The following is a 24,982-nucleotide window of genomic DNA, read 5'->3' on the forward strand; positions in this document are numbered from 1 at the left end:
TGGCTTTCTGCAAGAACGAATGAGATTCTATTGACCAAATCTAATGGCCTTCCCTGTTTGAGCCTTCTCAAGCTTTTGATGGTTGACCATCCCTTCCAACTGAATACTCTCCACTTGGCTTCAGAGACACTACTCTTTTCCAGTTCTTTTCTTCTCTCTCCAAATTCTTCTTCTCTATTTCCTTTACTGACTTTTTAGCCCCTTCCTGACCAATTGAGCTTTTATCCTGGGCTATCTTCTCACTCTCTCTGGTGTCCCTTCCACTGTCACCATAAACTAGGTCAGATTTCAAACTGGGCCCAATATTGTTCTACCCAAGTCTTCTCTCTGTGATATCACTATGCAGCCCCTTCCATGTTCACAATATTAGCATTTTCTTTTGACTCTTCCTTCTCCCTTACCTCTTCTATAAAATCAATTACCAAGTTCCATCAACTTCACCTCTTTCACATCTGTTTTATTCACTCAGTTTTCACTGTTGCCATGACGGTAGATGCCCTCATTACTACCTGCCTTAATCAGTCAATCAGTCATCATCTATTAAGTGCTTTCTGTGTTCCAGGTCTCATGTGGAGCACTGGAGATACAAAAAATAAAAATAAAATAAAAACAGATCCTGTCCTGAAGGAGTTTACATTTTAAGGAGGAAGGAAATATATATGGTTACCTAAAACTCATGGACAGAGCAGACACTGAGAAAGGCCTCCTGTGGAATGTGGATTTTTGACAAGGGTCTTGAAGGAAAACAAATTCTAAAAGGTAGAGGAGAAGAGACCATCACAGGAATGAGGGACCGGAGGTACAAAAACATGAAAAAAGGAAATGGAGTGTTGTGGGTACGTGTTGTGGGTGCATGCTAATAAGCAAGCCAGTATGGCTGACTGTGCAGTGAGAGAAATAATATATAAGACTAGAAAGCTAGGAAAGGGCCAGGATATAATGAGCTTTAAATGCTAAAGAAAGGAATTTGTATTTGATTCTACAGGTAACTGGGAATCACTGGAGCTTACTGACGTGGGAGTAGGGGTGGAGTTGACAGAAAAAAATGCTTTAGGAAAATCCTTTTGGCAGCTGAGCAGAGAATGGACTGGAATGAGGAGAGATTTGAGACAGGGAGACCAATTAGAAGGCTATTTAATCTAGCAATTCAATGGACTTTGACACTTTGACTCTGCTGCCCTCTCATCTTAAAACTTTCCTCAGTGGCTAGAGCCTTCTCACCACATGCAACAATCCTTTGCCATTATGGCCTCTTTCTCTCAATGGTGGGCTCCTTTGGGGCCCTCCCTTTTGAGAATGATGAGCTTCTGACTTCATAGACTTTAACCACCAAACCTTTTCTGACTGTGCTTCTGACTTTACACACTTTAATCACGATATCCCTAAGTGATATCCCTCACCCTCCCACTCCTTTCCAGTTCCCTTTTATGTGTTGTCTTCCCCCATGAGAATACATACTCTTTGAGGGAAGAATCTTTCCTTTGTCTGGCTTCTGCTGGTATCCCCATTGCTTAGCAGAATGCCTGGCACGTAATAATCCCTTAATAAATGTTTGCTGCCTTGCATTGCTCAGGTCTAACATCGTGTATGAGAAACTCAAAGACCCAAGCTACTAGAATAAAGACTCTAATTGACAAAAACTGCTGGGAAAACTGGAGAGCAGTTTGGTAGAAATTAGGATTAGACTAAGATCTCACATCATATACCACAATAAGCTCCAAATTAAACAACTGAGGAGAAAGGAAGAAAATATTTTTTCAAGTATGTATAGAGGAAGAGTTTATGAAAATACAGCTAGAGGAGATGGTGGGAACTTATGATAATTTTTTAAGGATAGGGGACACATAGGCAACAGAAAAGAAATCAGTAATTAGGAAAAGACTGAAAATTAAAGGGAGAGGGGGAATGATATTGGGATCAGTGTTCCGGAAAACACTAAAGAAGTTGTGGTTACAATTTACCCTTTTCTGTTTTTTAAGATGTTGTTTTCTTTTGTATTTTTTGTGCCTCTTTTACCAAGTTGTTGACTCTTTTTTTTTTTTTGTGATTTTCTTGCTTACTTTATTATTCTTCCTATTTTTTCCTCTACCTCTCTTACTTGATTTTCAGAATCCTTTTTGAGCTTTCATAGACAGAGACCAATTCATATTTTTCACTGAGGCTTTGGATGTATCAGTTTTAATTTTATTATCTTCTTCTGAGTTTGTGTTTTGATTTTCCCAGTCACAACAGTAATTTTCTACAATCAAGATCTTTTTTCTTTTTTTTTTCTGCTGTTTGCTCATTTTGCCAGCCTACTTCTTGATTTTTAACTCTATGCTAAAGTGAGGCTCTGCTTCTGGAGTGAAGAGGGGCATTGTCCCAAGCTTCAGGCATTTTTTTTGTGCAGTTGTTTTCAGAGATAATTCTGGAGACCTGGAGTTTTCAGTACTTCTAAGGTGGTATGATCTAAGGAGAGGTGTGTTTACTACTCTCCTGGCCTGTGCTCTAGTCTGTGAGTGACCATAACCACTCTTTCCCACTCTAGAACTGTGATCAGGGTCCTCTCCCTTGTGGTTGCAAGCTCTGGTGTGCTAGTGTTCCTCCTTGCCCTGTGACTGTAAGTCAGGGCTACAATCCAGATCCAAGAATGGGCAGAACCCTGCCCCCAGTGCCATCAAAGGAACCCCTATAATATCCTTCTGACTGGATGTCTGGCCCCATTACTGTCTGTAGGCTGAGATGTCTGGAAACAGCCACTGCCACCACTGATTCAGTCACCCCCAAGGCCTACTGCTGGTTTGCTAGGGCACAGCCTGTGCTAGACTGAGCTTCATTCTCACTCTGATGCATCAAACTTTTCCTACTGACCTTCTAAGTAGTCTTGTGCTGGAAAACTGTTTTACCCTGTCTTTTCAGGAGTTCTGCTGTTCCAGAATTTGTTTTAAGGCATCATTTAAAGCTGCTTGAAGGTGTTCTGGGGTTAGCTCAGGCAAGTCTCTGCTTTTTTGCCCAAACTATCGTGGCTCCATCCCTAATAGAACATGTACTACAAAATACTTCAATCTTTATGATGTGTGGATCTGGCCAAGCCATGCCTTTTCTCATGAACCTGAGAGAAGCAATATGATGCAGCTGATAGAACACTAGACTTGGAATCAAAAGACTTGAATTCAAATTCTGCCTCAAAAACTTACAGGCTCTTAAAAATGGTCAGATCACAACCTGTTTCCTCATTTCAAAGATGAGCATACTAATACCTGAACAAGCCCTCTCATGGATGGTTGTGAGAAAAGAACTTTGCAAACCTTCAAGTCCACATGTGCTTCTGTGGCTGAAAGTCAGCATGGGACAGTAGGGAAAGCACTGGAGTTAGAGATAAGAGAACTGGCTTTGATTTCTATCGGTTGCATGACCATGTGGCAACTCACCTGACCACTGTGGGACTTAAGTGTCCTCACCTATAAAAAGGAGACATTAGTATCTTAAGTATCTAACTCATAAAGCTGTTGTAATAAGAAAAAATAAAGTGCTTTGCAAAGTGCTATAATGTCAATTATTATCATTATGATCTTTAAAAAAGGACTTCTTATCTTTCCCCCTATACCTACCCCTACTTTCTAGGGCAGCTAGGTGGCACAGTGGATAGAGTGCCAGCACTGAAGTTAGAAAGACCTGAGTTCAAATTCAGCTTCAGACATACACTAGCTGTGTGACCCTGGGCAAGTCACTTGTTTCCCTCAGTTTCCTCATCTGTAAAATGAGCTCAAGAAGGAAATGGCAAACCACTCCAGTATCTTTGCCAAGAAAACCCCAAAAGGGGTCATGAAGAATTGCACATGACAGAAACAACTGAACAAATCTTCCCTAAGTCCTGAATTCCTTGTTTCTTTCAAGGCCTTTTCTAGTCACCCAGGTTCAAACCTAGCTATCCTCAACTCTTTGCTTTCTTTTCCCCCACATTAAAATCAGTTGTAAAGTTCTGTCATTTTTTTCCCCATCCCTGACAGGTCAGTCACGTCATAACTGTCCTAGTGCAGGTCTTCAACACTGCCCACGTGGGCTATTCCAACAGCTTCTTGGTTGGTTTCTCTGAATTCAGGCTCCCCAGACTTCAATGTATCTTCAATGTATCATCCACAGAGATAACAGATAAATATTCTTTCAGCACAGGTTTGACCACATCACCCGCCCGCTAAAAAACTCCAGAGACTCCCTTCTTCCTCTAGAATGGAAAAAAATAAAAACTCCTGTTTGGCATGTAAAGTCCTTTCCAGTTTGGCTCCTGCCTACTTTCCAGGCAAGTGAACCATCACTTCCACCGCTGTCCTATGCTCCACCTTCACATTTGCTACCCATTTCTTTGTAGGAGCTCTCATCTATGGCTGGAAGTCTCCTCTTCACCACCAAACCTTGGAACTCTGAGTATTTCCTTTAAGATCAGCTGAAGTCCCACTTCCTTAAAATGGCTTTAAAAAATTCTCCCAGTTGTTGGTTGGTTTTCTTCCCCTCTTCAAAAAAAAAAATCATTTATTTTTTTAACCTATCCCTTACCTACTTAATATGAACTGTCACCCTAGGAAAATGTAAGACAGGGACTTTTACATCTTATAACCCAATTTCTAGCACAGGTGCTGAATAAGATTTAATGGCTCTCTTCTCCTTACCTAGTAGAATTCCAATTATCTATGCCCTCCAAAACATAGCTCCACCATACATGTCCAGCCTTATCTCATTTCTTTCCAAGAATTAAGTGATATAAACCAACTGGATTCTATTATCTTGACCCCTTGAGCACACACCCCAAGCTTTCATGACTTAACACTGCCTTTCTTCAGGCATGTCTTGCCTCCTTTTTTGCCTGTGGAATGTTATTCTTTAAAGCCTAACTCAAATGGTACCAACTCCATAAAGCCTTCTTTGATTACCCTCCATTTCAAACTTCATTTAACCTTTGATTTTGTCTCATCTGAAAGCTGGAGGTATCCTAGAGCCCAATGCAGTCTACTATATGTGTTAGGGGCTTAATAAACAATTGCTTTAAAGAGGCTGAGCTCTCTCAACCCCTATATGATAACCATTTCCTTCTAAAGAAGGAAAAAGGGGTTTAACAAAATGAGCATTTGCTTAATAAAATCTTAATGTGTAATGCTATTCTGCACTCACAGGAATTATATTCGTAGATTTAGAGCTGGAAATTACTTAGAAGTTATTTAGTCCAATTTGCTTTTACAAAGACTCTGAGGCACAGGGAAAATAAGTATCTTAGAATAAATCGCAAAAAACTGTGGCATGGATTTTAAAGAGCTCAGGTGATTAAAAAACAAAACAAAAAACACCTATTACTTTTTTTTGTTCAAAGAATATAATAACTTTCTACTAAGACTTTTCAGTTTTTATGATATATATATAGTATGTATATTCTTTTTCTCTTGACTGATTTTTTAATTAACTTTCACAGACAGAATAATATACATTCTTAACACGACGGTTAATTAGACTTAGTCCACACATAAAAATGAAGCAAGGGATGGTTCCTTTCAGAAGCAGCTTCTCTTGGTCTTTCATTTTTTTGATTCCTTTTCCTTGATTCCTGATCACTGAAGATTTTGCTTTTTTTTTTATTCATAAATCTATCAGATTTTGTAAACTTTCCAGTCTGTTCTGTAGCTTCCTGTATGTTTTTTCAGTTGTTTCTACTGGTTGATTCTGAGAAACTTTAACATCAGATGTATGGGTATGGTTGGCAGCTCTGTAGTCTGATTTGAAGACAGAATTTTTGGCTGAGCTGGTCAAGAGGGGGTGCAGTGATGTCCTCTCTGTGCTCTTTGGCTCCTGGGAGAACTTTTTAGGGAAAGTGCCACAGTGGCTCTCCCCAGTTGTAACTGAAGGGCTTACTTACACTGGATGGAAAACTACTGGATATGTCCCAGTGGATCTTATAACCTATCTCTTGCATTTGTTATTATACTGGGAAGGAGTATACTAGTAACATCTGAGGCTAACACTCTATTAACTCCGTTTAACACCTACCAATCTCTCTCAAATTCAAAGCTCTGAAAAATGTAGAAGTGCAATCTACAAACAAGACAACTGTGAGTAATGGAAAGATGCAGGATGGAATTAAGCGTATTGTGCTGAGTGCATAATAAATACGGCAACAAAGATAAAATTCAAGATATGTATGGTCATAAAAGGAGGCAGCCTGGTCGTATGTAAGGTGAGCTATAACAAATTTGGCTTTCAGAATTATACATATTTCTGTGAATTATCACAATACAAAGAAACAGATTGTGAGCAGACCAAATACACACACACACACACACACACACACACACACACACACACACACACACCCTCTAACTACATTAATAATATTGTTAGAAATAAAAATGACAAGATAATTAAAATATCAAATTTCTGGACATTAAGTTGTACTGAGTTTCTTGATGTCCTAGGTTCTTAAAAAGCATTAAAAACAAAAACACTCGAGATCTCCTTATTCATATATTCATCACCCCAAAGAGAAAAAGACATTGGACACTCACATTTTTTTAAACATTAAAAGCAACATCTGGCTAAAGAGATAAGTAAAACTTTGATATGAAGTCTTTCATCTACATAAGGATAAGAATCTGTAGGAAAATTCTCTGTGGTACAACTGCCATTTAGTCTCTTTTTTTGTGATCTATAATGAACACTCATACCTGAATTTTCTGTTGACAATGTTTTCATCCTTTTCTTCTTAGCTTTATATCTTTGACCAGAGATAAATTCTTGAATTATTTAAACAGATTTCAAAGTTTCATTCTCTTTAAGACATTATTTTAAAAATACATTTTCCCTTTAAAACTGACAGAAAAGAAGTCAATAAAATTCAGTGAGGTATCAGAGAGCACTGGTTTTGGAGGAGCTTAGTTCAAATTCTACCTGTGTGACCCTTGGATAAGTCACTAAATTAATATCTCTGGATCTCAGTCTTATCTAAAAATAAGGTGTTGCACTAGAATGCCTCTAAAAGTCCCTCCTTGATGTAAATCATGTGTGTGATCCTGCAATTGTGTGTGATCCTGTCTCATCGCCATAAACCTTACCCTTCAAACTTTATTTGTTGGGAATTGAAGTTTCACAATAACTTTATGTGGTAAATTACACAAAATTATCCCTCCTCTTCCTTATCTCAAAAAAGGGATCACCATTATTCTCATTCCCAGTATGAACTTGGACAAATCTTTTAACCTTTTTGAGTTTCAGTTTCCTCATCTGTAAAATGAAAAAGGTTGGTCTAGATCAGGGTTCCTAATTTGAGTTATCTGCACCCCCCCAGAGGGTATGAAAAACTTGTCAATGCAGTAATTTTTTAATGAGAAATCAATCTCTGTATTTTATTTCTCATGTGCATACTTCTAGTAAACTCTAGAAATTTATTTTCTATTTCATTTTAGATAAAGAGTAAGAAAGATTTGCTAAAGGAACTGAAAAAGGTTGGTAAGCCCTGAATCTGATGACCTCTGAGGCACCTTCTGGTTTTCAATGCTATGAGTTAGAAAGTAATGATGATATTAACAATAATGATATTAATAGTGATAGCTAACACTTATGCAGATCTACCATGTGTCAGAGGCTGTGCTAAGGGCTTTACAGAAACTACCTCATCTTATCCTCATAACAACTCTGGGAGTTAAGTGCTATTATCATTTCCATGGCACAGATGAGGAACCTGTGACGCAGGTTCACACAGATTGTATCTGAGGCAGGATTTGAACTCAGAGCCTTCCTGACTCCAGGCCCAGCATTCTATCCACTTAGCTGCCTAAAAAGTCATCATAGGCCATTTGGTCCAACTCGTAACTGAAGAAGCCCTTTATGACTTAACTGGGCTTCAACTGAAGAGTCAGTGAAAGGAAACTAACTCCCTCCACAAACAACCCACTCCACTTTTGGATAACATTTCCTGCCAGGAAGTGTTTTCTTGTTCCAAGTCTAAATTCACTTCTTTGCAACTTTCATCAAGTTCTGTGTCAATGTGGTCTAATCCTCTTTTGATACAAAAGCCCTCGGAACATCTCTAAGACAACTACTGTGTCCCCCTGGCCAACCCTGTACAGACTAAACACATCCATGGTATATATGCACACTTTTCTTTCAGCGAGGCCTCAGGTGATACTATTTGTTCAAACTCCGGCTAATCAGCATCCTTCTAAAATGGAGCACTCAGAACTGAACACACTACTTCAGAGGTGCCCTGATCAGGACAGAGCACCACTGCATAATTATTTCTTTGTTTTTGAAAGTTATGCTTCATTTAATAAAACCCAAGATTAAATTGGTTTTTTAAAAACTATATCACACTGAGGATATATAACTGAGCTTGTGGTCTGCTAAACCCCTCAGATCTTTTCTCAAGTAAAATCATTCCATCTAGTACTTGTCAAGGATTATTTAAATTTATTATCATTATTATCCCATTCACATGGGAACAAAGAGAATCTCAGCTGGAAGGACTTCAGAGGCTATCTCCTCCAATCCTCATTTGAAAAGTACAACTCATTTTATCAACCATTTATTAAGTACCTACTGTGCTCCAGGTACCGTGCTAGGAACAGAGAAAAAAATCAAACAACTCATGTGGAAAACATTTCCTAAGTAAATAAATGTAAACTATGTATAAAGTAAACCCTAAGTTGACTTTTGGGAAAGAGGGCTAGTAGAAGAGTGGATCGAGAAGGGCTGCCTCTGAGCAGGGCTGATGGAGGGACAGCACAGAGACGGGAGACCATGCAGAGCACCTCATGAAGAAGAGCAACACAGAATCAGCACAGAAAAGCAGCTTGGAATTTTAAATACTATCTGTATTTTTTCCTAGAGCCAACAGGGAATCACTTTAAGCTTCTTGAGCAAGGAAGTGATATGGTCACAGGATCAAAAAGATCTAGAGACTCTGAGATCACTGAGTTCTATGCCCCATTTCACAGATGAGAAAAGAGAAGCTAAGTAACTTGCTCAGGGTCACATAGTGTCCGCAGGGACACTTAAATCCAGGTCTTCCTCCCTATTCCAGGTACAGAACTCTTGTCTGTGATGCCAATATGGCAGCAGGGCTGATTAGATGGTGAGAATAGAGGTGGGAGACCAAGTAAAGGTCAATTAGCACAGACAAGAAATTATGAGCAACGAAGCAGGGTGGATATGGTGAGAGTACAGAGAAGAGATACCAGAGGTTTTATAAAGGTAGAAGCCACAAGACTAGACAAGTGACCAGTATGAAGATAAGGGGGAAGAATGCTGCAGGATGAAGCCCATCAATCCATCAACAAGCATTCATGGAGACTTTAACATGTGCCAAACAGCATGGTTAATGCTGGGGGTACAAAGACAAAAGTGAAACAGACCTTGCCGTTGAGGAGTTTATGTTCTAATGAAGGAAACCACATGAACCATATATAAATATATAGATAATGTATACAAAGTGAATTTTGTGGTTTTACAGTCATTTTAGCTTGTCCAACCCTTTATGACTCCATTTGGGATTTTCTTGGCAAAGATAATGGAGCAGTTTACCATTTCCATCTCAAGCTCATTTTACATATGAGGAAACTGAGGCAAAGAGAGTTAAGCGACTTGCCCAGGGTCACACAGTTATTAGTAAGTGTCTGAGGCCAGTTTTGAACTCAGGAGGATGATTATTCCTGACTCCAGGCCAGGAGCTCTATCCACTATGCCACCTGGCTGCCCCTATACAAAGTGAACACAGGGTAGTTTTTGGAGGGGGTGCACTAGCACTTTAGGAAAGGCTTCCTATAGGTGGCACCTGAGCTGAGATTTGAAGGAAATTAGGGATTCTCAGTGTTATGCATGAGAAGGTGGCACATTCCAGGTCCTGGGGCGGTGAGGAACAGTGGGTAGCCAATACAAAGGCATGCAGATGGACTATTGTGTGTAGAAGAGCTATTAGGCCAACATGAATGGATTCTTGAGTGTGAGGGAAGGGAGTAATGTGGTTGTGAACCTAAATGACTATACGTGATGACATGATCAACAGGAGGAATGGGAATATAATGAACTTCATTTTGGATTTGTACTGAAATACCTACAGGCTGCCCAGGCAGCTGATGATGCCGGTGAGCTTAAGAGAGAGACTGGGGATGGGCATATACCTGGGAGTCACTGGACAACTTCCCAACCATCTCCACTTCCTACAGCTGCTACTTGATTCATCACCTCCATCTTCTCTACCACTGGAACTCTAGACTACACCTCTGAAAAACTACCAGCTGTCTCAAAGCCAGGTTCCCATGCCACTTCCCAGTCATCTCAATACCATGCCATGCTCCCTCCTCCTCCTCGGTCCCTCCCACATTCTTTTCAATTTCCCTTTGTGTTGTCTTCCTTTGTTAAAATGTAAGCTCCTTAGGGGCAGGGATTGTCTTGATTGTTTGTGTTTATATCCTTATCACAGTGCCTGGCACATAATAAGTGCTTAATAAATGCTTGTTGATCTACCCCTACCTACAGCTGATAACTGAATCTAAGGGAACCTACCAAGTTCACCAAGATCAAGAGTGTAGAGAGAGAACACACACCACAGGGTCCTAGTAAATAATCAGATGTAGGGGAAAAGTACAAGGTTGATAATGAATGCAGCAAAAGATAGTGGAAAGAAATAATATGGAAAGAACCAAGAGAAAGAAATATGGAAATCCAAGGAGAAAATAACGAGGAGACAGGATGGCGTTAAATATTATAAAGACATTAAGGAAGACACTGGATTTAGCACATAGGAGCCCTTCTATGGGGGGGCAGGGGCTGTTGTGAGTTAACTACAGAAGAAAACAAACAAGTTTAGAAGAGGATACAAATGGGAATTTTGTTATTACCATGTTCAATTTAATATATGCTTTTCAAGAGGATACTGTACACAGGGAAAAAGAAGTTTACAGTTTTGGATGCAATAATTTTTTTTTGTTCTCTACATATACTTCAAAAGGTTTCTTGATGATAAGTTGTAGGGGAAAAAAAGAAAAAAATTTAAATACTTTAAAAGGGATCACTAATAACTGAAAAAATGAATCTCAGACAGGTAGTTGGACTAAAAGCCAGATTGCAAGGTTGTTAAAAAGTGAGTGGGAGGTGAGTAGAAACAACGAGAGGAGACACAAGATAATAGATTGAGGGAATGGTGGCCTCAAGTGAAAGGTTCTTGAGCACAGGGGAGATAGCAAGAAAGAAGCCAGCCAAGAAAGAATGAGGAAGGAAGAAATGTAGGTATGGAAGCAGCAAGATCCTTAGAGGACATGGGAGGTGATAATGTTTAATATAAAATTTTGGAATAATCTCTTTGTTCTCTCTGAAGTAAACTCAGAGAGTGCCTCTTCCTATGTCAGCAAAAGCCAGCCAAAGCTGACTCTGCACTCCTTGGGAGACCTTTAACCTATGACATATCTTGAATAATGGGACTTTCCTTTGTATCTTATTATCTATAGACACATACTATGTTATGGCATATTAGTGGTAAAGAAAAAATAGGCATCCTGGGTTTCTATTGAACATTGTTTGCCCTTTCCTGCATCAGTTACCTGTTTGGGGCAGGAAGCCTGCCACTTACTAGTGGTGGGATTTCCTTACCACCTGGGACATATGTTTACCCAGCTTAGAATCTCAAGACTTGACTGACATTGCTTTGTTAATTGTCTTGTCTTACTAAATTTATGATTTGTTCAACTAGGAGAGTTCCTTTCTCACGGCAAAATGTATATAAGCCAGAAGATTTCTGCACTGGGTAGCCAGAACATTTCTGGCTCCATAATGCATTATGTTACCGTTGTCTTTAATAGGGAATTGATCAATTAATTAATTAAATCATAAAATGTATGCATTCAGCCTGTTGCCTTTTCTTAACAAAGTTTTCAGGTTAACAGAGGAAATATATTAAAAGGATCAAGAACAGAAATGACCTGGGTAAGGAAAAAGATGATTTGTTCATCAGAGGCTGGAGCAAAGGAGAGAATGTGGGGTGGGAGAATGAGGGCTTTTGAGGCATAAGATAAAGGACATGAGGAAGGTCCTATCAGACAGCTTCCATAGTCTTGGTTAAGTATGAATTGAAGTCAGCTGGCAAGAGGGACAGGCGAGGAGCTGGTTTGAAGATGGAACAGAAGCTGTATGGAATGCAAGAAGTAGGCAATCAAAGAAGCATTGGAGCATTATTGTTCAGCAATGAGGGTCCAATGGAGATTATGTAGGTATGTTCCAGGCAGTATAGTTGCGTGTCTTCCAACCAGCAGGAATGAAGAAGGCAGGAGATTGTTGTAATTGAAGATTAGGTTTTGAAAGGCATAAGCAGTGATAGGGTAAGGGGAAAATGGATTCAAAGAGTAAGAGACAACACAAAGTTAACATGGTTAAACTAGAGGATCAACATATCCCATCTGCCTCTTTTTCTTCAACTGTAAAATGGGAATAACAGCACTTGCTTCACAGAGCTCTTGTGAGGATCCAACAAGGTAACATTGTACAGAGCTGTGCACAGTGCCTGGAATACAGCAGGGACCACACAGATGTGTGTCTACACTCCCTTCCACTCTGGTCACCCCCAAGATGCGTTTAGCTTCCCCCCACCTTGCTGTCAATTCCTCACTCCAGGAACCCTGAGGAACATAATACTGCCATTGCTTCTGCAAAGGGGCTGTCAATCAGATGCTCTCATGCTCCACTCACCATTCTTGTCACCCTTTCGGGGCCAACACTTCTTGTTAGAAAATAAACTCCTGGAAGGCAAGGGCTGTTGTATTTGTATGTAGCACAGTGCCTGGCCCATGGGGAAACACTTACTAAATGTTTCTTTATTCATTCATGCTTTCACTCATTCATCCAAACACCCAGTAGATAAGATTTGGATACTAGCCACTGTGTCCCAATTCTAGTGTTAGAGAAACGGCAGGAGGTTTGGGTGTAAATCTTGGCTCTGCTGCTTTTAGCCATGTGATCTCAAGCCAAGCCATTTATTTTTTTCTGGACCTCAATTTCCTCATCTATAAAAACAGAATAATCACATGTGCTTTACTTACCTCAGGAAGTCACTGTAACAAAAGCACTTTGGAAGCCATAAATGACTGACGTTATTTTACACTTAGGTCTATGCTCTGAGCATGTTGGGCACTATGCAATGCATGGGAGAAGGGAGTGGGGCAGAGAAATACTGCCTCCACTTTTACGCAGTCTTATGGGAATTTGGGTAAATGATGACGATGTCACCTCTTATCTTCTGCTTTTTCCACAGGGTTTTATACACTGAGAAAGTGGAGAGAAAGCCAGCACAACAGTAAGGGAAACCAGAATTCAAGTTCATCCTCTGACCTATACTAACTATGGAACTCTGGGCAAGTGACTTAACCTTTCAGTGCCCAGGGCAGCTCTGTAAGACTTTAACGTGCAGAAGAGTTGCCTAATTGCTCTGGCAGAAGGAGTTTCCTACATTGACTGAAATCACAAATCAGTGCATCATGTACATACATGCCACCCAAAATGATTGATATATGGCAGGATACTTTTCTGTTCCTCACAATATCAGTTTGCTCAATTTAACTGGATTTTAATATCAAGTTTCAGTAATTTGCTGGTAAGTCTAATTAGACTACTCTCTGGTGGTTTAAAGGCAATCAATTTATTTTGAAGAGTTTTAGAGCTGGAAGTAGTCACCTGGTCCAACCCATAATTAAAAAGAACTAGGTACAACATATCTGAGAGGTATCAGCCTCTGCTTGAACACTTCCAATGAAGGGATACCTATAGCCTCTCAAGACATGATAAGTCACTTTTGGATTGCTCTAATTGTTGGGAAATTCTTCCTGATGCCAAGTCTCAAATTGTCTCTTTATAGCTTCCACTCACTCACTGCTCCCCATTCTGTCCTTGGAGACCAAAGAGAACAAACATAATCTGTCCTTGACATAACTGATCAACAAGCATTTATGAATCAGCTGTTGTGTGCTGGGCACCACACAGCACTAGGGATACAGAACAAAGAATAAAATAGACAATTCCCACTTTTAAGGAGCTTATGTTCTAGAAGGAGAGACAATGTGTACACATGGAAGTATATAAAGAATAAAAACAAGGTAAATAATAAGTTCTTGTTGACTTAACCAGATAAGTTTGAGGGCTATGGGTAAATTAAATCTGAGGGAATTAGAAAAGAAGGTGATATTTAAGCTGCATCTCAAAGGAAGAGAGGGACTCAATGAGACAGCAGGGAAAAGGGACTTCTTTCCAGGTGTAGGGATGACCAATGCAAAAGTAAGGAAAAAGGAAATGAAACTGTGTGTTAAGAACAGAAAAACAAAACAAAACACCAATATGGCTGGATTGTAGGTTGGAGCCAAGTCATAAAGAGCCTTAAAAGCTACACAGAGGAATTTATATTTTATCCTACAGGCAGAATTTACGTAGGAGGGGAGTGGAAGTCAGCTCGGCATTTAAGGAACACTACTTTGCCAGCTGTGCTGAGGATGGAGCAGAGGGGGACAGGATGGTGGCAGGAAGCTTAATTAGGAGGCCACTGGAATAGTCTAGGTCAATGGTGTCAAACTGAAAGAGAAACATGGATCACTAAACCATCCATAAGAATTCTTGCAGGCTACATACTGCCTTAGAAAATCACACATATGTACATTTTGTACTAATATATCAAAACATTAAAATCAGATAGGAACTACATTTTAATCTGGTTCAGGCTGCACTAGCGAGTGTTGTGGGGCTATATGAGAGCCACATATTTAACACTTTTGTCTTGCCACTAAACTTCAGTGACTGGAGGTGAGAATGAGGCTGGTGACTTTGCCCAGCTCTGTCTCACTTAAATTCATAGACAACCAAGTCAAGATATCTCCTTCATAAGGTTATTGGCCTTCTTCAAGAATGAAGGATCAACCACCATCACCATGATGAGGGCCTAAACTGAAGTGATGGCTAGAGAGAAGGAGAAGCGAGATTTGAGGGACTTTTTGTGAAGGTAGAAGTCAAGATTTGGTAACTGACTAGATATGTAGGGTGAGGGATGGTGGGAAGCTGAGAATAATACCAAGGTTATGAAACCAGGTGCCTGAAAGGAGAGTTTCTTTAACAAAACTAGAGAAGTTTAGAATAGGGGTAGAGGCTTTAGGGAAAAGAGCAAATTATATTTTAGACAAGTCAACATTGAGATGTCTCTAGGATAAGTTCAAAAAGTCCAACAGTCTGCTCCTGATAACAGAATGAAAAGTTTAGAAGAGAGAATGGGCTTGGATAGATAAGATCTATAAGTAATCAAGTCAATTCAACAAGCATTTATTAAGTGTTCACTATGTGCCAGGCAATGTGCTAAGGCAAAAGGGGAATGGTCCTTCCCTACACGGCTCTTCTAAAGCATTTAAAGCAAGAGGAGAGCCTGGGACAGAGCTCTGAGGAACATCCACAATTAAGAGAGATATAATATGGATGACGAACCAGTAACAAAGACCAGGAAAGGCTGGTAACCCCATCAGGCAGGGAATGCATCAACCACTTTGAAAACAGCTATCATGTTCACTGAGTTTTCTCTTCTCCAGGCAACACACTCCCAGATCCTTAAAATATCCTCATGTGACAAAGATTTAAGATGCTTCACTATGCTGATTGCTGTCCTCTGGATGAACTATATACTACTTCTAAAAAAATGCAACATTTTTATTAGTCTATTTAGGATTAAGATGAAAAAATAAAACACAACCTTCAGCAAGAGATTTTGAGGACTGGTTGTCCCCTTTCGATTATTTTCAAAAAGGAATTTGGGAATTCTGATGCTAATAACCACACAGTGAGAACATTCAGTGACAACAACATCAGTACCAAATCACTTTATTTGTTTTTTAAAATCCAAGTCCCAGGGCTCCTACGGTAAATATAAACCACATCTCCATGGTAATGAATCATTATTATGATCTTAAAACAATACAGAAAATGAAGAAGTAGATGACATCTTCAAATTTTTAAAATAACACTATAGAGCCCAGTAAAACTCTAAAGAATGAAGTTTTTAAGGAATAGAGAATACAATACAAAATAAATGACTATTTAGAGAGAGAAAAATCTTTCAATAAAGGCAGTGAAGTTTTATGTTTATGAAAAATGGCTGCAATTTCTGTACTTCTCTCCTTAAAGAAAATAACAGGGGGTCCATTAACATAGGCAAATTAGGTAACACTAACAATTGAATCTAAAAAACTTGAACCACCTGCCTGACTAAAGCATGCTATTATATACAATAACCAAGCTTTTCAATTATAACTTCACAACTAATATAAGGGCAGATATATTTCCAACATGGAACACTGTAAAGGAAAAGAAGTAGAAAATCACATCAAACCTAGAACTACAAAAGGAAGAATTGGGTAAAAAAGATTTGTAGTTAGCACATATGAGCAAACTCAACAGCAGTCCTTGATGGCAACCAAAGTTCCCTTTATCCTTTTTCATGTAGGAGCTAAAATCTCACTGATTGAGTGCATAACTAGAGAGTGACAGTATTCCTAAGGGAAACCAGTCCATTATTACTCTGGCTGAGATGAAAACCATGTTCTCCTTCAATTCTAAAGAATTATTGAGCTTCCATTCTTTCTTCAGTTGTTGTTAAAGACAGAAAGTGGACTCCTGCTTAGTAAAATAGTGATGCAATTCACCAACCTCCTCTTTCAATCAGAGGGGCTTAAACATTATATACTGAAAAAATATATTTATAGATAAGGAAAGATGAGTGACACATCTATGGGAAAAAATAAAGCTAGCCGGGGAAGGAAATATTTAACTAAAATGATCCCAAAGTTGCCCAATTTTAAGAGAAAGTAGCAGTGAATCTTTTGGTTTCTATGGTAGTAGATACATGACTCATGTTTTATGTTTCTGCCTAAAAAATATTTCATATATCTTCATGTGTGTCTGTGTGTGTGTGTATATATATATATATATATATATATATATATATATCTTTATATACCCACAAACATACACACACACACAAACTCCACCCCATTAGTTCTGAAGTCCTCTCTTAACAAATGCGACAAGCTTATGTCATTTGCATTTTCATTTCTTAAAGCTAAAAAGTAAAATATTATCAGTAGGTTTTTTAAGATTTCCCCCAAACCCCAATCTTCATTTCTATTTCTTTAGTACACAAAAAGGGAAGTTACTAGTCACATACGGGAGGAGAAACTGTGTTGTGCAAGAGAAATCTGGAGCAGGAATACTGTGGCTTGTAATATTTCAGACACTGTTCAGTATCTCAAGGACCACTTTTTTCACACTGAATTTTTATTTCCTCATATAATCACCCGGAACTAAGTATTACCAAATTGCACTGGCTATCTTAAATCAGAATTCTCTAGACAAAGCTCCAAAGTGATAAATTAAATGTAGATTTTAGACTTTATTAAGACAAAGCAGACATTAATAATTGTCATTCATGGAATGATCAATAACATCAATCATTTGAAAGGCTACCAAAAATATTTCTTGAACAAATCCACATACAAGATGAAAATTTTAGAGTCAAGGAAATTTATTTCTGCACTGAAACTTTTTCAGCACCCTTGATTCATCTGGAATCATACTAAAACGTTTATAGAATTTGATCTACTTTCTTTTTCACTAAAATAGCTATTTTTATACTAGAAACAATGAAATAGGGGGCTGAGATTGCAGCATTTGCATTTCAGATAAGAAAAATATACATAATCATAGATAAACATGAAAAATATAACTAGTAGAAAAGGAGTATCTTAGAAAAATGATTGATATAGATCCTAAAAGAAGGACTTGCCTACTAAAAGATAGCAAACTAATGCAAAAAAGAAAAAAAGTATGCCATCATTCTCAATTCTTACTCATTTGAATTCTTGCACCTTAAATTTGATTGCTAGGACATTAAAAAAAAAAAAAAAAGAACATAGTAGAGAAAATAATGACTTTAACTTTCATTTTTAAAGCGGTATACTCTTACTGCTAGTGCCAATAGATTTATTAAGGACCTGCCAACGTTAACTCAATAAAGCTAGTTATCCCAGTTATTCGAATTAGCATTGGATTAGACTAACATAGGCTTTAGCAAATTGCTTCATAAGGTCAACTTCCAGTTCTGAATGATTGAGTCAACCCAGGACCTATGGACAACAAATACTCCAGATAGGCCTCAGTTCTCCCAATGGGGTTCCAGGCCATTTTATGGTGGGTGTTATGGCAAGCAGTTCAGGATCAAACCCACTAGAAAGTTCCATGACTTTTCTATGTTTAAGAAGAGAAAGGAAGGGGAAGAGAGAAAGGGAAGAAGTATATATTAGGCACCTGTGCTATGAGCTCTACAACTATTATTCTCCTATAATCCTCACAACAATGCTGCAGAGTAGATAATATTATTATCACCATTTTATAATGGAGGAAATTCAGGTAGACAGAGGTCCAATACCTTGCCCATAGTCACACAGAGGCTGGCTTTGAGTCAGGTCAGCCTGAGTTCTCATTCAGCACTTTATTCACCCTACCACAAATCAATGATAAAGAACAAACATGGCCCCAAAGACGAGATATTAGAAGACAACCCCGTCTGCTACTATGCAGGTGTGGTAGGTCCATTCGGAATAGAACTTTACTGTACTGATTGATATTGCAGAATTTTACATTTTCCTCCTCTTTTCCTTTTCTCTCTCTTAATAAAAATTATTTGATATGAGGCTCTTTAAAAGTAGGGGTAATGGGAAATCTAGGCAATACAAAAAAATATACATACATGGCACTGGATATTCAGTGAATTAAAGAGTAATTTTAGGAAGGAGTGGGACTCAGGGATGAAGGAACAAAAAGTATGCTAGAGAAAACAAGGGTCCCTATGGAAATAGGAAAGGAATGGAAAGATTCCCTTGTCATTCACAAAGGAAATCAGGCTGAGGGCTCTGAAATCAGTGCTCACAAGCCTCTTTAAAAAGAGTTTAAAACTTCTTAGGTAGCATGTGCAATTTTCACGTTCTATCCCTTTATGATACATACTGGACTAGACATTCCACAAATTTTCTTAGATTGCTTTCTCTCAGAAACTCATGATTAGGTGGGCTGGAAGAATTTATTTTTCAAAGTTACTCAGGAGTTTGAAATTGCCATATGTGAAGGACAAGATACAATTTCATGCTCCTTATCAGGAATCCCATCAAGGGTGCAAATAATATAAAATAAGAAATGTATATGATATTTTATTACAGCTACTGTTATAGGACATGGTCTTATTGCCTGAAAAAAAAACCAAACCATTCTGGCATGTTAAGGAGAGTCAGTGCATGGAGTGAGTCATCCTGATTCCTCCCATACTGCTCACTCTTCCCGCTCCTCCTGTCTGGTCATAAACAATGAGGAGACTTCTGTAATCTTTCAACCCATCTGACTTTCCTACTACCCTCATGTTTTTCCTCTATATGACTATGTCTTCTTTAAAAAAACGAAAAACCTCTGTATATTTAGTGAAACTAACTTCTTCATTTTCCTTTCCCACCGCTCCTTCCCTACTACTAATTCAAATACTTTTGTGGTCTTACTGACTACTTAAAAAGAAACAACAAAAAATCCACTATCAACTCTCGTTGGAATTATCTGGAAAATTGAGATGAAATATGGGATCTTTTAACAAACATTTTCAAGTAGTGAACACCTTAGGTTGGTTACAGACATCTAGGTCACTCTTGAGTTTTTATGTTGTGTAGCAAGACTACAGTTTTGGCAGCAAAAAGGAGTACATGAAAAATATGAGATAAGATTTATGACGCACTTTGCAAACCTTGAAGTGCGATATAAATGCTAGTCATTCTTATTATGGCATGAATATGTAACTTCTTTAGTGTTATGCCTCAAAAATTAAGGATTTTCACTTATTGTTCGGTTTTTTATTTTAGTCATCTGGAAAGCTGACTATATACATTCAAGTCCACTTAATGTTCCGGTTAAAACCCAGTGTTTTTAGACTTTACAGAATCTACAATTGCAATAACTTGAAGAATTAGATTTGAGCTGAAAGTTGATGGGAAAAATTACCTGTCATATGGGATATTCTCTTGGGAGGGATACAAGGGGAAAGATATAAGGAGAAAACAAGGTAAAAACAAAAGACATAAATAAAAATTTGTCTTTAAAAAGCTGACATGTAAAAAGCATGAAGATAAATTAGATCATTTTATGCAAAGGTGAAAATAATTTCAGATATTCACTTTTCCTAAGATAGTTTTATAGGCAAGAAAATTATTAAAAGAAAATTAAACACTTACCAGACCACTTGTGGCTACAACCCAAATATAGGTACCAGAGGTTAAAAGCTATAAAAGAAAAAAAGTACTAATTTTAAAAGAAATTCAACTGTATATTATAAACTTACTTTTTAAAGGTCCAATTTTAATGTAATGAAAACTATTTTCATTACATGTGCTGCATCAGAGAATAGTAATAAGCAAACTACTGAACTGCTGTTTTATTAGTTTAGAATAATGTCTTGGGCTTTAGAAAGACCTTATTCTTTGATCCTCACACAAGAAAGTGTTGGTTGAGCCTGGGTCCCTTTTCTGAAGTACAAGACGTGTGAAATTTTAACATATTAATGAAAACAAATGCAAACTTTTATTTATGCATGGGGACTAATGGTTTTAATTAAAACAAAATACTTTTTAAAAGTAATTGGCTTTGCCTACCAAAGAATAAACAGTATCCTTAAGTGAAACTGCTTATTGTTCTTGTCTACTGCACTGACTAAACAGTATTTGATCTTAAGATATATCTATATAATTTCTCTCCCTTTTCACTTGTTTTTTCATTCTAAAATGGGGGAAGTGAGAATTCTGAATGCATAAAGGTCTTTAGTTTACTGCTCTAATGAAGGCACTTCATTATTCACCAAGATTTTTATCCTAAATTTCCAAAGAACAGAGGCAAAGTAAATTCTAGGCAACCTAGGTCTCACAATTACTTTCTTTTTACGCCTGACATTTCCCAAACCTTCTACCTATAAAGAAAATCTGCAGTGAGACTTCCCAGCATGGAAAGAGAAGGAGAAAATCTGTGATTTGAAAGCTAGTATTTACATTTAGGATTGCCTTTTCACTTCAAGCTGCCTCTTAGAGTCTTTAAACAGTTTTGATTTCAGAGAGGAAAGAAAGGCCCAGGAACTGCTTTATAGCAGTTTCATTCACTAACCTGGATCATACAGTCTCAGAAATCTTAGATGTCATCTAGTCCAGAGGCATATGGGAAACAGAGGAACTTAATGTATTAGTAGATAAAGGGTGAGAAATGTCAGAGTAGAGACAGAAAAGTGATTATTTTTCAAATGTATTTTAATTGCTCTTTCATTTGTTATATCACCTAATTTTCTCCCAGTATATCTCCCCTCCTTGTGGAAGAGTGATTGTCAGCTCTCAGCAAGCACCTGACTACAAGTTTAAATACAGTCCTCTTTCTGATCTACCAAGAACAAGACTGTTCAGCTGGCAAAGTTTTGGTTTCAAAAAAAAAGAAAGTAGTAAGTAGGCGTGAGAATTACACAGGGAAGACATTTTTCTAGGCTTCTTTCTCAAAAACATCAAGAAAAAAAGACAAATATAGAGGGAGGCCATGTGCAATTCCATTAGAAGTATTACTAAGTACTAACTACGTACAAGGTACAATGAATCTTACACAATTTGGCAATAGCTTTTATACTGTTATTACTCAACTCTTCATCTCTTACACTGTTTAAATTTTCAGGTGTTTACACAAAGCATGTTGATCTAATTACAGTGAAAGCTCCTTGAAGTCAGGGCCATATTTTATACTTCTCTTGTATTTTCCTCTGTGCCTACCATGAGACTTCCCATACAATTAATACTTTACGTTTGTTGACTTAATTTTAGATAGAAGGACTCTAGAGCCTACATATGCATTTCTATAAACTTTCCTTTGATTTCCTATTAAGCTAATGGTTTTTGTTATATAAAAGTGAGTCAAATGGAAAACGCTTTCACAAATTGAGGAATTTTTTCAAAACTGTGTAAAAATGATTTTCTGAGCTAACATAATTTGGCTGAATTTCAGCCATATGATTTTACTATTATTTTCTATTAAAGCCTATTTTTCTTGCATCTTAACTTATTCTCCAATCAATTAATACTTCAGTATTAAAATGAAGGAGGAAAGCAATGTGACCTAATGGAAAGAATAGTGAATTGAAGTCATTCGCCTCAGCTTTACCATCTCCTCTCTTTGGCTCTGACTTCCCTCATCTCCTAGGTAAAGATGACCTCTGCTCTTACAGATCAAGTCATATCTCCCTATTTTACAGCCAGCTACGTAAGCTGAAGCTCACCCAGAGATACTAAATTACTTCCCCACTGTAACACAATGAACAGAGGCAGAAATGAGGGAGTCCATCCAGCTCCAGTCAGACCAAGGCTAGTGTGCTTTCTGCTACATGCTGCCCCTCAGCACATTTCTCCATCCTCCGAATTCCTATGGTTCTTCTCGCTGCTCTTTCGGCATTTATCAAGCTGCCTTGAATTTAACTACGGTTCTGCTCAAACAGAATACATGTAAATAAGGAGTGTAGTGAGGGGAGGAGGGGTGCTGTACTTAGTCAGGGTTGGATTTGAATCCCATTTCCATCCCTTACTGTAGATGCGACCTCAGGCAAGTACCTTTCTGGGCCTCAGTTTCTTCATCTGTTAAATGAAGGAGCTGAACTATGACCTCTGAGGTTTCTTTGAGCTCTAAATGGATGATCCCAGGATGATTTTATCTACCCAACTCAACTGTGAATTCCTTGAAAGCCTTGCCTTCAACTCCCCCTTTTCCCCATATTACACTCAGTATAATATCCTATATTTAACAGGTATTAAATATATATATTAATTGATTGATCAACAGTGTGTTTTGTGAAATTACAAGGGATGTAATTTTAACAGGTATTGTGTAATAATTATGGAAATAAGTGGAAGATCTGTGATTTTGTCAACATAAGGAATCCTTTCTATGTGGGTCTCCGTAAGTACCTTGGTAAGGGTCATGTGGCTAGGAGGTGTCAAAGGCAAAATGTGAACCCAAATCTTCATGACTTCAAGTACAGCCCCTATGTCACACTGCCTTCTATAATGCTTGGTATTAAAATACTGAAACATACTGCTTCTTAGGAATACAACTAGAATAACTCTTGAACCAATTAGGGTTCTTTTTCCAGAATGAATAAGAGATATAATCTTCATAAGAAAAACTTTGAATTCTAGAAAACAAAAGCAGCAAATGTGTTTATTATATGTGCCTGTGTGTGTAAATACATATACATATACACTTATATAAGATATATGCACATGTGTGTATACACACATATAATACATGTATATATGTGTATATTTATATATGTATGTGTATATATATATATATATGAAAACATATAAAAAACACACAGGACACAAAAACTACTATTGAATAAATTAGCTAATATATTTATTTCCCATTAGATTTCTAAAAATCTAATGATTTAACATAGGAAAGCAGAGCTTTATTCGCTATATCAGAATGAAAAGGCTAAGAAGGAGTGAATTCATGGAGCTGAAGAGCTGCAAAGTAAGCTGTGAAGGTGACAAGAGAAGGCCTGTGCAGATAACAGATAGAGCCTAAGAGGGACTCGAGAGGAGGCTTCAATAGGCAGAAGCGCCTTTTAAGCAATGTTAGTCACCAGTCTGGAGTACAGGAGGAAAGAAAATCATAAACATTAACCTCAGGTTCAAAAGTCAAAGGTACACATGATAGCAAAAGGCAGCACAGAAAACATTTAACCTTAGATGATCCAAGAGGATCGAGAAAAGAGACAAGTGATAAGAATGGAAAACTGGAACCATTCTGAAATGAAGTTATTTTAGACCAAGTAAGATGGCAGGACAACCTTCTGAATAGAAGCCAAGGTGTAAGGAAGACACGCTTCATTATTTGGGTAATTAAGTCACATGAGGGGGAAAAGAGATTAATTCCCTCCATTTCCTTCAGTGACCTGTCCCTATTAGCCTCTTGTTTCCGAATGAAGTGAGAATTTAGATGAGTATTCTAAAGTATTTCATAAGACATCATTTAAATTTAAAGATAATAAACAAGAAAAATGAATGGACATAAAACACGTTTGTGAATACAGAAGTTACGCAGCTTTGCAAAGTTTTCTGAGAAACCTGAAAGCTCAAACTGGTAAAGAACACCTAGGTTCCTCATGGAAAGCTTTCTTTTGAACATCATATTGGATAGCATTCAACATATTAGTGCACTCCATAAGTATCTGTGTATAATCCAATTACAGAGAAAACCATCATCAGATTGCTACTGACTATGAAAGGCTTCTAGCATCTATTATGCTCTGAGGCACCTTTTCAGTAACTTCTACTCCGCATAGCTAACACAGCTAATAAGGCCAAAGTTATGCGGAAAGGTTCTATTTTCCAGAGATTAAAATAGGGAAAGATAAATGTGAAATAAGATGTAGTTAAAATAAAAATGAACATAAAACACATACTGTACCTGTAGCCCCAATACATAAATCAATGTCTTGTTTGTGATGGAAACCTGGCCCAGAATTTGTGTCACTTGAACTCTTGGAATGGAGCAGTAAAATGGCACAAACAGAGCAAATACAGGCCCGAGACTAGGAAAACAAACAAAAGTGGATTACTATGTTTGGAAAAAAATAAAGAACTGACATTACTTTCTGCCAAATCATTAACATCTCAATTTCTAAAAGGCATTATAAGCACAACATTTTTTCTAGAAATTTATTTTAAAAGGCTAATTTCCCATACTTAAGACTGTATTTTTGTATTTTAAAACTCATCTTTTATGTGTATCTAAAGTTTACATGTATGTACAAGCACTCCCAAGAAACTATTTCCATTAGAAAATAATGAACAGCTTCAAAAATAGCATTTTTAGCAAAGGGTAATGAACAGTTTCT

General features: G+C 37.8%; 1 protein-coding gene across 1 annotated transcript in view; it reads right to left on the reverse strand.

The window, feature by feature from the left end:
• The window catches only part of UBAC2 (UBA domain containing 2), a 270,773-nt gene that overhangs the window by 94,954 nt on the left and 150,837 nt on the right, over positions 1-24,982 (reverse strand). Inside the window, exons 5-6 of the mRNA XM_072622052.1 lie at positions 24,553-24,676; positions 20,295-20,342 (exon numbers count right to left, since the gene is read on the reverse strand). Of these exons, the coding sequence (XP_072478153.1) occupies positions 20,295-20,342; positions 24,553-24,676 (172 nt within the window). The remainder of the gene's footprint in view (positions 1-20,294; positions 20,343-24,552; positions 24,677-24,982) is intronic.

The sequence above is a fragment of the Notamacropus eugenii genome, chromosome 6, assembly GCF_028372415.1.
Source record: "Notamacropus eugenii isolate mMacEug1 chromosome 6, mMacEug1.pri_v2, whole genome shotgun sequence".
Taxonomy (NCBI): domain Eukaryota; kingdom Metazoa; phylum Chordata; class Mammalia; order Diprotodontia; family Macropodidae; genus Notamacropus; species Notamacropus eugenii.